Here is a 17,414-nt window from a genome sequence, read left to right as displayed (position 1 = left end):
AGAACCTATTTTTATTTGTGCCGTTAGGAACTTTCATGTTATTTAACAGCATAATCACATAAAAAGTACATCTTTTCTCACTACTTAAATATGTTTCCTTTGAAATGATTGTTAGATCAGTTGTTCTGCATTCTGCACGTGTTCTAGAAAGACAACATGAGTATTTTGAAGAGCAGAGTAATTATTTTTCTGAACCTGCATAGCTCAGTCCTACAGCAAAATTTATTTCTCTTTCAGTGCAAATGTCCTTGGCACATTTCATTCAAATAAAGGCTTCTTTTAATATCTTCTAAAAAATGACACCACCTATTTTCTTCTCCCCTGCAGTGTGAATGAACTTTATGTGGATGATCCAGACAAAGATAGCGGGGGCAAAATAGAAGTAAATTTGAACATCAGCTTGCCAAGCCTGCACTGTGAATGTGAGTTTTCCTTATTCAGCTAAGATTACAATTGTGATTGTAGAACTATGTTAGTTTCATATTTCACATTCAGATTCCTATGAGTATACTTGTTCTTTTCTTGGAAAAAAAATACTTTTTTTTATGTAGAATTACATTCTTGCTTTTATGAATGACTTTTCTGGTGTTGCTAAATATTTATTTAGATAATAGTGTACTTATCGCCGTAACAAGTGACAGGGTACTTAACAGAAAAGAGAAATATTTACTGAACACTCTTTTCTTAAAAAGGGCATGTAGAGCTAATTTGGCATATAATCTCATGTTTTCAGTACTATTCAAAGAGCTTTTATGAAATTCTTTTATGGTTTCAAAACGGCTGTAAGGCTGTTGTAACTATTTTGCAAGCGATGTGAGGGTACGGATTTTCTATGTAGAATTTCTACCACCAGCTCACATGTCACTGGATTTCTTTCTTCTATTGTGAGAGAAGAAACACAAAGTCCATTGAAGTGAATTGATCTGATGGCAACTCCTGTGCTTGTTTTTTTTTTTTATAAATAATTTTTATTTCCATTTTCCAACATCATATTTATGTACAAACTATTATCCATCATTAATCATTAAATTTTTATTTATTACTGATTCAGGCCTGCCCGATTACCACTTCCTTTCTTCACACCTCCCTCTCTACCCTCTACTACTTTCCCATCCATCCTCATCTCCTTCACTTTAATACTTCCTCTCCTCCTTCTCCACTCCTCCCTTCTTCCACCCTATCTACCTTCTTATTCCCCTCCTCCTTCTCTACTCATTCCTACCTACTTTCTTCCCTCCTTCTACTCCTCTCTCCTTTTCTTCCTGAAATGGCAGTCGAGCATCCCCAATATCATTTAAAATTTTTAATTTCATATCTTCAAAAATTACTATACATTAATAATCAATCCATGTATCATTTCCCCCCCCTTCCCCCCTCCCCCTCCCCCCCTCCCCCCAGACTTCCCAGAGCAAATACCGGGTATTATGACCAACAATCACAAACTAACGTAAACAAAATATACATAACCTCCCACCTTTAAAAATTTAAAACTTTAGATCCCCTCACAATAAAAATAAAAAGATAGGAAAGAATAATTAAAAAAAAGAAAAGAAGAGAAGCAATACCAACTTCACATATTACTTCTTCTTACAGTCCATTTTTAAAATTAATCCATCTTCTCAAATTCAATTTTTCCCCCCACTTGTATATTCCTTCAAATTTCATAAGTCCATTTCTCAAATTATTGTCCATCTTCTCGAACTCAAATTTTTATCACTTGTATATTTCTTCAATTGCCATAACATTTAATGTCCGTTCTTCTTACAGTCCATTTAAAAAATTAGTCCATCTTCTAAAGTTCAATTTTTTTTTCCAGCCACTTGTATATTCCTTCAAATTTCATAAGTCCATTTCTTAATTTACAATCCAGCTTCTCAAATTCAAATTTTCATCACTTATATATTTCTTCAATTGTCATAAGATTTAATATCCAATCTTCCAATACTACTCCATCAATCAAATATCATTTCGAATAAAATCTCTCAAATATAGTATTTCCAGCTTAACTTCGTAACTTTTACTATCTATAAACGTATCATTTAAAACAAATAATCATTTAAACTACATACACAATATAACAGTAAGCAGTTAAAATCATTACATCCACATTATCTAAATTCATAAATTTCACTTTCCATCCTTCACAATTGAATAATATCATCCCATAAATTTATACCATACGAATAGCAAATAACAAAAATCCTATAATTTATATCCTAAACAAATCAATTCCAAAAATTAACCATAATCATCATATTCACATCTTAAACATTCCTCCCCTCTCCCATTCTATTTTCCATCATTTCCAAACCAATTAACTTAGCATCTAACAACAAAGGATTCCCACTCTTTAAAACATTAATATAAAAATGTCTCGCTTTCATAACTGAATTAAGAAAATACTTTCTGCCTCTAAAATTCACTGACAAACCCATTGGGACTTCCCATCTAAAATATATCTGATGTTTCTTAAACTCATCCACTAAAAAAGCAAATTAAATTAATTTCTTAACATTTTAGGAGGAATTTCCTTCATCATTTTTATATCTTGTCCCAATATTTGGAATTTATTTTTATAAAAAGCTTGCAAAATTTCATACCTAACCTTTTTAGTTGTAAAATAAATAACCACATCCCTTGGTACTCTATTTTGTCTTGCCCACCAAGAATTAAAACGATAAATTCTTTCAATATTAGTCTCAAAATCTTCTGGCTCCACACCCTTTATCTGAGCAAAGGCTTGCGTAAAAATCTCCTTTAAATTTTCCTTCCTATTTTGTTTCAACCCCCTCACCCTTATAGCATATTCCATTAATCTATATTGTTATATTACTCTTTCTTCATCTGCCCTATCTACCTTTGCCTGTATATCTTCCATCTTATTATCTAAGTTCCAATTGTTTTGATTTTTTTGAGTTTCTTCTATTTTCCTTTGCAACTCTAAATTAGCTTTATTAATTTCTGCAAGATCATCCTCCATCTGAATACAAGAGCTCAATATTTGCGCAATTGCATCCTTTACCATTTTCATTTCCCTCTTCTGCTCTTCCACCACTTCCTTAAAATCCAACATCTCTTTCTCTATTTCATCAAATTTTTGATCTATTTCTAAAAAATGACTCTCCAAAAACTCCTGTAAAGAATTTCTTAATTCCTTTTTAATTTCTTCTTTTAATTTTTGAATCTGAGCTGAAGAAATTTCAAAGTTTTTAATGACTTTTGGCACTATTTGCTTAAAAGCCATTTAAAAAAAAAAAAATAGCTTGATAATGGACCAAGAAGAAGAAAAAAAAATTAAAAAAGAAAAATTCAAAAAACTTTTCTTCTAAATCACTATAATCCCAAAGAAGAAGAAAAAATATAAATCATAAGATTCTCGTTTCTTCCATTTAATCATTCCTATATATCTTCTATTTCGACACTAGCTGTTAGCTTTAACTTTCGTTTTCAATACACACATTCCACAAAACCGCCATTTGCTTTCTTCTCTCCTATCTTCGCAGCAAATATATCCTCAGGGGCTTGCAGTCTTCTTACAAACAAGTGTTAAAACTCCAGTTTCTGCTCCGTCCACGTTACAGTCCATCATAAATCAACTCCAGCCGTGGAAATTGGACGCTTCGTTTGTCCGCCATAAAGGCAGAAGCCTCACCCAGCCAGGAGCTTATCAGGCTATGGAAGGAGAACTCCCCATAAGCCTTAGAAGCTTATTAGGGTGTCTCAACTTCAAACCTGAATGCTCATCTTTCCTTCTTTGCCCGAAGGAGAGAATTCCAAGCTGTCGGACCCAGATTTACGATGTCCTGACAGCTCTACTGACTAGGGAGTTAGCAGCTAAATCATAGCTGCTCTCCACGAAGCGGAGCCATACTGGAAGTCTCAACTCCTGTGCTTGTTGACTGCCCCCCCCTCCCCTAAGGTGCATCTCAAATTTTTGGAAGGCAATTAATCACTATGGATCTTAGGGAAATAGAAAGGGAAAGCAATCATCATTTATAGCAGGTATTAAATTATCACAGCTTCTGGGAACCTTAGCATTAATACACATTTCTCACATAAATCTCTTGGGGATAAGTTCCTTTTTTTATTTCAGCTGTTCCCGAAGTGACTGAGTAGGACATGGTAACCATTTTCAGATGTTAATGGGATTAAAATTATAGGAGGGACAAGCTATACTGCGATTTATTCTTAGATGTGCTAAAAATGCCTTATTTTGAATCTAGTCCACTAGTTCATTTGTTGCTTCCTCTAACACAGAGCATCCCAGCAGAATCACAACATATTTTTTAGCTTTACTATCAATAGTGTAATGAGAGAGAGGCATGAAGTAAAGCTAAAACAAGTACCTTTACAGTACTGGGCAACAACTATATAGGAAATTGCCAGAGGCAGATAAGCCCAAGAATGATGTAGGGCAACTCAGCCAGAGTTTTTTATTTGCTTACACAAAACAGACAGAATCTTGCCAGACTAAACCTTTACTGCTCTCATCCTAATGGATATACCATGGGAGATTTTAGGGAATGGCTATACTTACTCTCTTCCTCTGTTTCCTATCCAATTTCTGGCTGTGCTGCCCTCTCCTTCTCCCCCTTTCTGGAATGTTCTTCCTCCTTCCTGGGAAACTGCTGCTTCAGTGTAAAACCTCATATCAGCTTCCCTTCTGTGAACACCATCTCTCACAGCAGTTGATTATTTTAGTGAAAGTGGCAAAGGAATCAATTTATACTACCCAGGAGACGTCAATGGTCACTTCTGTAAGAGAACCATGTGGATAGAATAATTGGCCACTTTGTGCTTGGATAAGGGCAATGAATATGCTACAGAGGAAGAGTTGAGGATCTTGAAGAGTATCCTGACCATGTTATAAATGCATTCATGACATGGCTAGAGTAAAGCCTTTGCAACTAGTTGCTGATGTTGCCATTCAGAAAAAGAAATTCCCAAGTTTAAAAGTCTGAATTCACAGTAGCGACATGGAATATAAGAAATATAAACATAGGAAAGTTCAACACAGTGTAATGTGAACTAAAACAATTACAGATTGACTTAGACATCAATAAATTGTGAGGTACTGGGACTGGGCACTAAAGTTCACACTGTTTTTTACTCTGGCCATAAAAAACAAAGAACAAAGTGTTGATTTTATAATTAGAATGAGTATAGCAAGAACAGAACATGACTGCAATGCAATCAGTGACATGAATAATACTAATTAGATTTCATAGTCCTTTCATTCAAGTTTATACTCCAATCAGCAAGACAGAAGAAGAGGAAGTTCATGACTTCTGTGATCAGGTTCTATTTGAAATTGACAGAAGATGCAAATAAGATGTTCTGCTTGTGATTGAAGACTGGAATGCCAAAATTGGAAACAGGAAAGAAGACAATGTAGTTGAATGGTATGGTTTAGGACAGGAGTCTCCAACCTTAGTAACTTTAAGGCTTGTGGACGTCAACTCCCAGAGAGTTGGTTTGTGTCCACAAACCTTAAAGTTTCTAAGGTTGGAGACTCCTGGTTTAGGAAACCAAAATGAAGCCAGAAACCAACTTACCAATTTCTGCCATTCCTGATGATTCCTTCATACCCAACACTGATTTCAAACAGCCAAATCGATGCCTCTGTATACTGTATGGACATCACCAAATGCAGCATTTAGAAATCAAGCTGACTATATTATTATTAAAAGAAGATGGAGGGGCTCAGTTATAGTATCAAAGATATAGTCAGGTGCTGAATATGGAACAGATCATAAAATGCTCATGTAAAAGCTCCAATTTAAGCTAAAGAAGAAGAAAAAAGTAAGTCAATTTCTACAATATGTTCTTGAACATATATCCAAATTTTTCAAGGAGAACATTAAGAATTATGTTGAAGTCCTGAACTTCATTGATAGAAAACTGCAGGAATTATGGAATGGACTTCTTCTAAGTTGTTAAAGATAAATATGAAAGGAGACTGCCAAAAATAAAGAAAGCAAACTGGATGTCAAAAGAAACCATGAAAATTGGCAAGGAGAGAAAAGAAAAGAAGAGAAGAGAAGAGAAGCCAAAGTCAAGAAAGACAAAAACCTCAGAATGGAACTTAACTATAGAGCTGTTAGAAGAAACAAGAAGCAGTATTACAACATCTGTAAAGTCATTGAAGGTGGAAGCTGACATGGAAAAACAAGGAAGGTTTTTTAAAAAATCTCTGTACCTAGAAGATTCCAATCTCAAATTGGTATGGTAAAGAGTGCCAATAAAAGGTAAAGGTTCCCCTCGCACATACGTGCTAGTCGTTGCCGACTCTAGGGGGCGGTGCTCATTTCCGTTTCAAAGCCGAAGAGCCAGTGCTGTCCGAAGACGTCTCCGTGGTCATGTGGCCGGCATGACTCAACACCAAAGGCACACGGAATGCTGTTACCTTCCCACCAAGGTGGTCCCTATTTTTTCTACTTGCATTTTTATGTGCTTTCAAAACTGCTAGGTTGGCAGAAGCTGGGACAAGGAACGGGAGCTCACCCCGTTACATGACAGCACCAGGGATTCGAACTGCTGAGTTGTCGACCTTTCGATCGACAAGCTCAACGTCCTAGCCCCTGAGCCACCGTGTCCCTATAACCAATTCAAAGGAGATCAAAAAACATTATACAGTAGAGATGTCAACATCCAAGATTCCTTAGAAGATAATTATTTTCAAGAACCTCTAGTATAGTTCAGCACTCTGGCCATTAGCAAATTAGAAGGCTACAGGAATTGATGGAATAACTGCTGAAAAATGGCAAGCAACAAAAGAAGATTCAGTCAAGATAGTCAGGTAGATATCTTAGGTGTCCCTAAGCTTGAAAATAAGATTATTTTCCAATGGCAAAGATGATATATAGCATTTTCTATTAACTCATTCTCTGAACAGCCACATTTAGTTGTCTTTTCTTCCCATAATGTACTAGCAGGACAATATAATTATTATTGTACTTTATTTATTTGATATATTTATGTAGCTGCCCATCTCATATGCATGAGTCTTAATGACAAAGTTAAAAACCAAAATGGAATATAATGAAAAAAACCAAAAACACCACAAAAATAAGTTTAAAAAAAAATTACAAACAATAAAAAATATATTAGAAAGGCTTTGAGGAAAACAAAAGTTATATTCCATTTATTCATCTCTTTGTGTATGGGTTAACTGATCAGATGTTTTGGGGAGCATTGTTGAGCCATATCAAATACTAGAAGCTTGTCGATAGCTTTCAAAAGAAGAGTTGATGCTTGCATTCTAGCATTGACACACTGAATACTTCTGGTAGTATTTAACAGAATACTAAATTCTACGAGTTCATAAAACTAGGGGAACATTAAATATTTAATGATGATCATTTTTCTATCTAATTTCACTTTCATACAAAAATGGGAAATACAGTTATTTCTTTATGTTAATTTATAATAAATTCTCTCTTTCTCTTTTTAACTCTGGTCTTCCACCTGTAGTGATTGGATTAGATATTCAAGATGAAATGGGAAGACATGAAGTTGGCCACATTGATAACTCAATGAAAATTCCTCTGAATAATGGCGATGGGTGCAGATTTGAGGGTCATTTCAGCATCAATAAGGCAAGTAAAACTGAACATTCAGGGGAAATCTTGAAAAGCTTTGAAAAGAAACTGTTTGTATGTCTAGAGAGTTAAATGTGCTGCGAGAACTGTGATTTGGGTCATATACAAGTACAGAAGAAATACTGCTGTTTAAAGTGGCCCTCAGATTGTAAACACTGCTGTTAAAGTGGCCCTCAGATTATATAGGAATGAGATACAAAATTTGTCATTTATGAAGAAAAAACAGGTTTGGTGTTAAGTTTTCCCCTTAATAGCATAGGTATCTGCAACTTTTCTAACTCATAATAAAAGTAAGAAGTTATTACAGAACTAACTGATGAAATCGGAACCTCTTCCTGAATAAGTGTCGTGGTTGACAATTTTCATATAGCTTTGGTTCCTGGAAATCAGAATCTTGTTAAGAAAATTGATTTTCTGTTCCATGGAACGTTGCTACAAGATGAAGCAATCTACAGTTAAGTACATTTTCCATTCTGCTGTTTCAAGCAACAGTTGGAGTGTTTAGCAAGAAAATATCCCATCCTTACTATTTTGAAATAACTTGTTAATAAACACATTCATTTCCATGCTGATTGTGAACAGTCACTTTTCATTTATGTATTCCATTTTGAAATATACTCTCCAAAATCACTGACAGTAGTAGTTCCAGTTTATTGGGCATTAGTCAGATCCCATTTTAAGTACCCATCCAGTCTAAAGTCTAGGCATTGCACGATTCAGACAAACTGAACAAGGTCAGTAGAGGGTAATATAGAGGAGAACTAAAAATAAGCTTCAGTGAAGAGTAATGGGAGAAATTACGAGTGTTTAAAATGAAAGAAGACGACTGAGGAAAAATAAAGTAACACTGTTCAAACATCTGAAAAAAATACAGGGAAAAAAGTCATGATCATCAAAATTGTGAATGTCAGTTACAGGAAATCACACTGCAAATGATTTTTTTTGGGGGGGGGAGGGCCTAAGACTTGGAAACTGCTTCTGGACTTCGTGCTGTAAAAAGAAAAAAATGAAACTGTGATTTTAGGTCTTGATGATTACATTACTTTATTTTTATAGAGATGGCTAGTACTTGCTAAACAGATAAAGCAAAAAATTGATGTTGTAATTGTATTTTGTACTCTACTGTACTGAAAAAAGTTGGAATTCACTGCCTCGTTTTTTCTTTATGTCTTACCTTTCCCTCCTTCTTTTCCTTCCCCTATTCCCTTTTTTATATTTGTCTCTATTTTTGTTTTATGTTATAGTAAATTTAGTCAAAAACTAATTAAAAAAGGACTATCGAACATGAAGGGCAATTTGATGGTACAACCAGTTTTTTAGATCAGGTGGGATTCCTTTTACTGGGTGTGTTCAAGCAAGAGTTAGACTGGAATGCTTCAATTTGGATTCCTGGATTAAGCAGAATTAGATCTGCTGTTCTAAATGGTTCCTTCCAACTTTTGATTCTATAATACGTTCACATGATTTCATAATGAAAGGCATGGTGGCTCAATGGCTTAATGAAACTGGAGATGGTCTCTGCTCCAGCAGTTTAATCCCTAGCTCTGCATGGTGGAGTGAACTGCCGTCACTTACCTTAGCTTCTGCTCACCTTGTAGTTTGACAGCATGTTCTATGCGAGTAGATAAATAGGTACCATTTCAGTGGGGAGATGAATTGGTGTTCCGTGCAGGCAATCAGATTCCTGCCAGTTCTGAATCTTCTGGGTTGTGGCACCTCTTTGCAAAGTGGCTCCAGAGAAGGGGGGGCTTGGATGATGCTGCAGGTAGAGCCACTTGTATTTCTAGCGCAAAGCTAGTTTGCTCTCCTTTGGCACACTATAGGAAACACATGTGTGTACCTAATAGCTGGTAAACAGGCAGCCAAGCTACAAATCTTCATTAGCTTGGTAGTTTCCTCACTACGTAATAATCCGACATGCCAATAATAATAATAATGATTTCATGGTTAAATGATTAGCTTTAAGACTACTTTAAATAGCAGCAACAACAAACTGTTACCAATACACTGTCACAATTAGAACTGTTGCCCATTTATATGTGCATATAACTCAACAATTTAGAAGAAAAAACCTTGCAGTTTTTTTGTTGTCATACGTATATATGCAACCAGACATCATTGGAGAAATATTCTTTGTTCCTTCTGAAAAGAGAAAATATTTTTATTAGAATTTTGTTACTACCTGAAGTTTTATAATTGCTTGCGTTAAAACAAATACTTTAGAAAGTGTAATGTATAATTAATCCCAGGGCACATCTTTCATCAGTTAAACTAGAAATTTATTTTGACTAAATGCAACAGCCCAAATTCTAAAGGAATGTAAGAAAGAAAATTGGGTATACTGTGTTTTCCTGAAAATACGATCTACCCCAAAAAGAAGCCATAGCTTGATTTTCATGCCTGTGCCTAATATAAGCCCTACTCCAAAAATAAACTCTAGTTAAGCCCCACCCACCTTCTGGTTGTACAGGGTGGGGCAAGGCACATATGTAAAAATCAAGCTAGGGTGAGGGTGAAGGGTTTGAGCTGCTCCACGTGCCCTGCACCCGCGTACCTTAGGACTGCTGCTGCTTGACTTCTGTGGCCGCTGGTGGCCATATGCCACGTGGTGCATCGCGCTGGTGCTGCTACTCACAGCAGGAAGCCGCATGGTTCATCGTGCAGTGCCACCACTCATGGCAGGAGGCTGCATGGCACATTGCACGAATGCCACCACTTCTGGCAAGATGCCGCAAGGTGTGTTGCACCAGTGTCACCGCTCACGCAGGAGGCTGCATGGCACATTGCACCGATGCCACCACTTCTGGCAAGATGCCGCAAAGTGTGTTGCACCACACCTCGCGGCATCTTGCTTGTGGCAGGAGGCTGCATGGCTCATCACGCCAGTGCCACCGCTCGCGCACATAATGGCACAACACACGAGGCAGCCTCCTGCCATGAGGAGTGGCACCAGCGTGCTGAGTCACGTGGCATCTGGATGTGAGTGGCTACAAGCAGCCGCAGAAGAAGTCAGCCAGCAGTGCAACAGATGTCGGGCGTGGGAGGCCTGGCTGCGGTGGTCCTAAGGTAAGTGGGCAAGACATCCCCCGAAAATAAGATCTGGCGTTTATTTTGGGGCCCAAAAGAAGATAAGACCGGGTCTTATTTTCAGGGAAACATGGTAGTATTTACTGAGGCAAAGGGCATGACAGAAAGAGGAAATAATGCTATATTGATAGATTCCATTTTTGGTTCATCAGTGATAGGAGTAATGTTAATATAGAATTTTAAAGTGCTTTAGAGTTGATTCTGACTTTCTGAAGAGCATAACAAGTCTGCATGTTTCTTTTTCTCTTTTCTCCTCAAAACATTGTATCTTCTGGCTTATGAGTCACCACAGGGCAAAGAGCTGTAACCTAAAGTAGTACAATGCTGCCTTCTATTCCAAGGACCTCTTAGCTAATAAAGAATGACACCCTGATGGGAAGAAGCATCTTGATTAAAGAGCGAGGATCTTCAGTTCTCAGGATGGGAGTAGAAGAGCCTCAGTTTCACTTACTAGCAGCTATGAAAAACCAGACCTGCTAGGTGGGATGGGTGGGGTGGCATTAGATAATCCAGCCTTATAAGGCCACCTGTGACTCCACAGGGTGGAGGAAAAGGCGCCTGTAGCATGTTGTTGATAGAATAAAGATGTACAGCCAACTCATGCCTCTTGTTTGCACCACAGGCTATGAAATTGTACTGCCTATTAATTCATGTTAGAATATGCCTAAAAATGGTGTGCCATCAGGCTTGTTCATTTTGCCATGTAAATATTTTCCTTGATAGAGTATGATTATTATTTTCTTTACCATGTTTTTCATATTAGCTAGTTTCTTTATTGACTAGTTGCAAAACCTAAAAGAATCCACTGTAGGGTGTGTTTTTTCTCTCTCTTAAATTATAATTACGAACATTTAAAGGGGGGGATTGAATTGTATAAGCATTTCAAGCATTTCCAGTCATTGCTGATCCTGCATCTTCCAGGGATTATAAGTGTTTTGAAGTTTCAAATTACACATCCAACATTGGCTGCTGATGGTTTTAAGCACAACAGAAACTGAACTTTGCTTTCTTTTAGGTTCCAGGGAATTTTCATGTATCAACACATAGTGCCACTGCACAGCCTCAGAATCCTGATATGACACATGTCATCCACAAACTCTCCTTTGGTGACAAGCTGCAGGTGAGTTCTGAGAGCTACAGCTCACAAGAAGGTTGTGCATCTTGTTAAACAATTGTAGGTAGCAAAATGCAAGGCATTTCTATTCAGTCTGATACACTGGTTTATTTCTGTTGTGACAGGTCGCTGCATCAGAAAAATAGCCTATGTATGGTCAATTTATTTCAAACTAGGGGAAGGGTGCTTACCAATGCATGCATACTACATAGATGGAAATCCATTTGTGTGTAAATGGCAAGGAGTTACCAACTTGTGCAACGCAGCCCGTAAGAATGAGCTCATCTGTGCATGTCTCCTTTGTCTGCTAGAAACAACTGCTAGGAATATCTGGTGCAATTATGTGATCTATGCTTACAATTGAAAAGAAAGATTGGGTGGAAAGGAAAACTAAACAAATTAGTTCAATGAGAAAAACATAATTTTATGTAATAGGGTGCTTTTTTCTGAATGTTATTTTGCAACCTGTTAAAAATATGCCTTGCTAATATTAAGTCAGGTTTATTCTTTCAACTACAAAAGCTCCAGTTTGGAATTATTTACTTCGTTATTGAGTCCTTTTCTTCTTGTCCCTCAGGAATTGCTTATTTATGGGAGTTCTTTGCTCACTATAGTGGCTCACTATAGTTTCTTGTACCTTCTGGTGTGTGTATGTGTGTGTGTGTGTATACAGTATATTTGAACAAACGCTGTGTTTTATCTCACACATAGTTTCAAGAATAGTTTTGAATAGTTTGTGTTCTTTGCTGTTACTAATAGTAGAATTGAGGGCTTATTAACACTTTGTCTTTTCTACGAATAATGGGTGTCCTACAAGATAAAAAGGGTATTTAGTATTTTTTAATTTGGTATGTACTTATATCTAACTGTAGTACAAAACATATCGTCACTTCTGCTCTATCTCAGCCTCACCCAAGCTAGCATCTTCCAGATCTGTTGGGAGTACAACTCCCGAAGTTTTGGGAGTTCCATTCCTAACATAGCTAGAGAATGACAGGTTGGGAAACATTACACAATCTGCAACACAAAGGAGTGGGCTTGAGGATCTTAGTATCAGGATAAGTCCAGAAAGAGAGGTAAACATGTAAAAATGCAGTAGTAAAGCTAAACTGCTAAGGATCATGGAGGTTTTTGTACTCTACTGTCCAAGACAGTAATCTTCAGACTATCTCAGACAAATGGCTGTCTGATCTTTTCATGAAAATATCCAGTGATGAAACATCCATAAGTTTAGGAAGCAGGCTGTTCCACTGCTTAGTGCCTCTCACAATCAGGAAATTTCTTCTTACTTAAGTTTGGATATCTCTGTATAATTCTTCCATCCCTTGTTTCTTACCTTACTGACAGGTGCTATAGAGAATCAATCTTTGTGACATCCCCTCATGTATTGGAAAACCGCTATCATGTCTTCCCCTACCCTTCTCTTCTTTACATGAAGCACACCCAGTTCCTTTAGTTGCTCTTTGTAGTATTTAGCCTGCAAGAATCTTACCACCTTTGTTGCTCTTCTCTGCATGTTTTCCAATTCCTCAACATCATTTCTGTATTGTGGAACTGGACACAGTATTGCAAGTGCTGCATATTGACTAGTGCAACATAGATCAATATGAATAGAAGATAATATATGTTGCTCAGGGTTCAACAATGAAGTCCTTGGTGCTCTCTTAATTGATTTTTTGCTTGTAGATGTTCCATTACCTGACTAGATAACATTCATCATTGCTAGTGAGTGTGGGGCTTACTCAGTGGTGAAATGTAAAATTTGTTACTACTGGTTCTGTGGGTGTAGCTTGGGGGGGGTGTAATGTGACTGGGTGGGTGTGGCCAACTTTTTTTTTTTACTTTTAAAAACATTTTTTCTACAACCTCTTTAGCCGAAGAGGTTGTAAAAAAATGCTTTTAAAAGGCTCTGCCAATCCCAGCTGAGCCATGCGATCATCAGAGGCTTTTTTTTTACTTTTAAAAGCATTTTTTTGGCCGAAGATAAAATGCTTTTAAAAGTAAAAAAAAAACAACCCTCTGATGATCACGCTGCTCAGCTGGGCATGGGGGGGGGCAGGGATTTTTGCTACTGGTTCTCCAAACCACCTGCCACTATTGCTACAGGATCGAGTGATCCGGTCCGAACCAGGAGCATTTCACCCCTGGGCTTACTCCATTTTTATACAGGAGCTTGCCCTGTCAGTGGGTTTTTATCCTTGTAGTTTTTTTATGAGGGCATTGTTTTCTTTTTGTTTGTCGGTATCAATCTCTGCTTGGCTGCCAGAGAGTATTGGATTCGATTGGATTGGATTTTTATTGTCTGGTGTGTACATATGGTTTTATTGTTCGAATAGTATGCACATATGGTTTAGCTCTATGTGTCTATTGATGGATGATTTGCTGAATACAAATCTTCCAGAAATTCCCAGCGTTTTTGGATTTAGCATGATCTAGGATGCTTACAGTTTTCCAATGGATCTATGGTTGAATCTGTCCATTTGTTGCGAGGATTTTCATTCTGATTGCTAGTTGGGGTTCTTGGAATGTCCTCAGACTGTTAGTCTTGAAAAAAAGAAACTGCCTTAAAATCGGTATCCTCAAACTCGAATCTAAATTAATCTTCTCAGTGGTTTTATATTTCAGGCCAGATCATGAAAGTGTTTTGTCTTTGTAGTGTAATGGATTCGCTGAGCTCATAACTTGGCATGAGCTCTATTTTTAAAAAAATGCTGCTTCTCAATGAGCTGTTCGGATGACACATCTATGAATGAAGTTCTGTCAAAAACAGAGCTGCGGTCATGTTTCTGCATAATCTTTCAGTAGATGTTGTGCCACTTGGTGCAGGGCAAATCTCTTAGAGTGTTAATAATTAATGCCTCTTTAGAAAACCAGCTGCACCATCCTTTTATAAGTGTTACCCTTGTGTCGGTTGTTGCTTTTGTAAAGCAAAGTTGATATTTAAGCATTTTCAATTTTTAAAAAAAATCTTACTGAAGTTTAATGAAATTCTATGATACTTCACTTATCTTTGTATGCTCAGAATTTACTGTAACTTTATAAAATTAGCTAATATATGCCAAGTATTGTAGATATGTTGAAATGCTTCGGTTGCTTTAAGATACTTTTGTTTACAAGGTCTCTGGAAATTCAAAAAAAATTGTTCCCAAGTAAGGATGAATGATGACATCAATACAAAACTATATGAAAATTGAAGAGGTTTCTTCCCTTTTGCTTCCTCCTCTTCTTATCTCTGTTTAAGGATTATTTTATTTCTCTTCGGAAAACAGAAAAACACATACTTAATGCAAAAATATATTTTGTGGTGTTTCAGGTCCACAACATTCATGGAGCATTCAATGCACTGGAGGGAACAAACAAACTCAGTTCAAATCGTATGTACAATTTGTGGTGTTCAATTTATTTTGTATTAATATAATGTTCATAATTGGAGAAGCTTACAAAAACTAATCTGATTGTATCATTGGTGGTCTTAAGCAATGAAATAAATTTGGGATGACTTGATTTCCCAGGGTACAAAAGAGATCAATTATAAATAACCGCTTCCTTAGTGTGCTAGTCTTCAGATACATTTGAATACAGTATATAATTCTCAGCTGGCCTTAGTCACTGGCCATGCTGGGAATTATACATAAGTACATCTAAAGAGCACCGGGTTGGGGAAAATTGATCTTTTGATGTTTTGCATTGTTGATGGCTTCTGCAACCAGAGATTTGTTGATTACTGTGGCTTCTAGAGATGTCTGATACCTGAATAAGATAGTATAAACTTGTCTCTAAGAGCAACTTCAAAAGACTATTGACCTTCATAGGTTAGCTGCAATTCAAAAAAGCTTAAGTCTTTTAATAAAATTGGTTAATCAGAAAAGATGCTGTCAGACCAGGGGTGAAATCTGACAGGTTCTGGAGAACCGGTAGTGAAAATTTTGAGCAGTTCAGAGAACTGGTAGCGGAAATTTTGAGTAGTTTCGAGAACCAGCAAATACCCCCTCTGGCTGGCCCCAGAATGGAGTGGGAATGGAGATTTTGCAGTATCTTTCCCCTACCATTCCCACCAAGCCACACCACGTCCACCAAGCCACGGCCACAGAACCGGTAGGAAAAAAAGTTGGATTTCACCACTGTGTCAGACGCCTTCTGATATTTTGCTACCAGTCTTACAGAGGTCTCCTCTTGGAAAACTTCCATGGATGTGTGTTGGAAGGAAAGAAACAAAGATAAAAAGGAGCCAGGGCAGAGATGCAAAGTTTTAAAGAATCATGTATATCAGGAAATGAGTCTGATCCTAGCCAACATCTTTCTTCTTGGCATTCCTTCCTTTGTATTTACTTATAGGAGGAAATAAATTAGACTAGTTTAAGGTAACTGTACTTTGAAACTATAGTAATTCCATTTAGCTACTACTGAAAGACTATTTCCTGTCCTACAGAATTTCTATCTTTGCTATGAGATTATGTTTCAAAACCCCATGTTTCTATCCAGCTTCCTTTCAAACAGATGATTTCTTCAACTTGAAATATGATGACCCTTCATTGGCAGTAATATGATCCATGACTTAAATGTAATGCTTTTTTAAAAAAATGTTATTTGAATATCAAGTGGGTAAGACCGAACATAATTGCACGTAAAATTATATACCAGTGATGGCAAACCTTTTTGGCACCAAGTGCCGAAAAGGTTGTGCGCACATCTGGGCTGCAACTTGGAAGAGGAGATGCCCAGGGTGCATGCGCACCCCCGAAAATGAACTTCCGGTTTCAGCTACTGAACTTCCAGTTTCAGCCAGCTACTCTTCTGGGTTTCTGGCGCACATGCACACCTGACGATTAGCTGGCTGGCGCGCATGCTCACGCAGGAAAATGGAAGACCAGCTCTTTTAGTTTCCGGCACTGCCGCATGCAAAAAGGCCAGCTGATTGTTGCACGCGCATGCGCACCAGAAACCTGGAAGAAGAACGGGCAACGCCATGCGTACCAGGCGACATGGCTCCATATGCCATTTTGGGCACGTGTGCCATAGGTTCGCCATCACGGTTATATACTATCCCCAAATTCATTGGACAACTTAAGTTAATATTGAAAGTTTTCTAGTGTATATGATGATTGAGCGTTGCAAATCAGAATAATCTTTCAACATTTAGTCAAATTAGATTTTTCATGTTTTACTGAATGTGGTAGAGCATCTTGCAGTCCACCAAAAGAAAAAAAAAAGGATTAGATATATTTTTGTACATTGAGAAAAATTAGGACAATTGCATATTATTTCCAGTTAATAATATAATTATTATATTTAATATAATAGCAATTATTATAATTGTTATATAAATATAACAATTAATACAATTCTGAACAGATTAAACCATGTTCAAGACTTGTACTTGGAAATCTGTACACCAGAAGAGCATTTGTGTTGTTTTTGAGTTTCTCAAAAAGAGGTATATTCTGTTTACACAGCCCTTGCTTCTCATGATTATATACTGAAGATTGTTCCTACTGTGTATGAAGACATGAGCGGCAAACAGCGGTACTCATACCAATATACTGTAGCCAATAAGGTAAAGATAATACATCCCTTTCTAAAATGACTTGATTTTCCAGTCTTGTGTCGATTGT

The 17,414-nt window shown here is 37.1% G+C and overlaps 1 protein-coding gene across 1 annotated transcript in view; it reads left to right on the top strand.

The window, feature by feature from the left end:
• ERGIC1 (endoplasmic reticulum-golgi intermediate compartment 1) overlaps window positions 1–17,414 on the top strand; it is an 84,791-nt gene that overhangs the window by 59,616 nt on the left and 7,761 nt on the right. Inside the window, exons 6-9 of the mRNA XM_058169435.1 lie at window positions 7,474–7,598; window positions 11,704–11,808; window positions 15,116–15,176; window positions 17,256–17,356. Of these exons, the coding sequence (XP_058025418.1) occupies window positions 7,474–7,598; window positions 11,704–11,808; window positions 15,116–15,176; window positions 17,256–17,356 (392 nt within the window). The remainder of the gene's footprint in view (window positions 1–7,473; window positions 7,599–11,703; window positions 11,809–15,115; window positions 15,177–17,255; window positions 17,357–17,414) is intronic.

The sequence above is a fragment of the Ahaetulla prasina genome, chromosome 2 (assembly GCF_028640845.1).
Source record: "Ahaetulla prasina isolate Xishuangbanna chromosome 2, ASM2864084v1, whole genome shotgun sequence".
NCBI lineage: Eukaryota > Metazoa > Chordata > Lepidosauria > Squamata > Colubridae > Ahaetulla > Ahaetulla prasina.
Note: the sequence above shows the minus strand (reverse complement) of the source record. Positions and strands in the feature narration are given on the sequence as shown.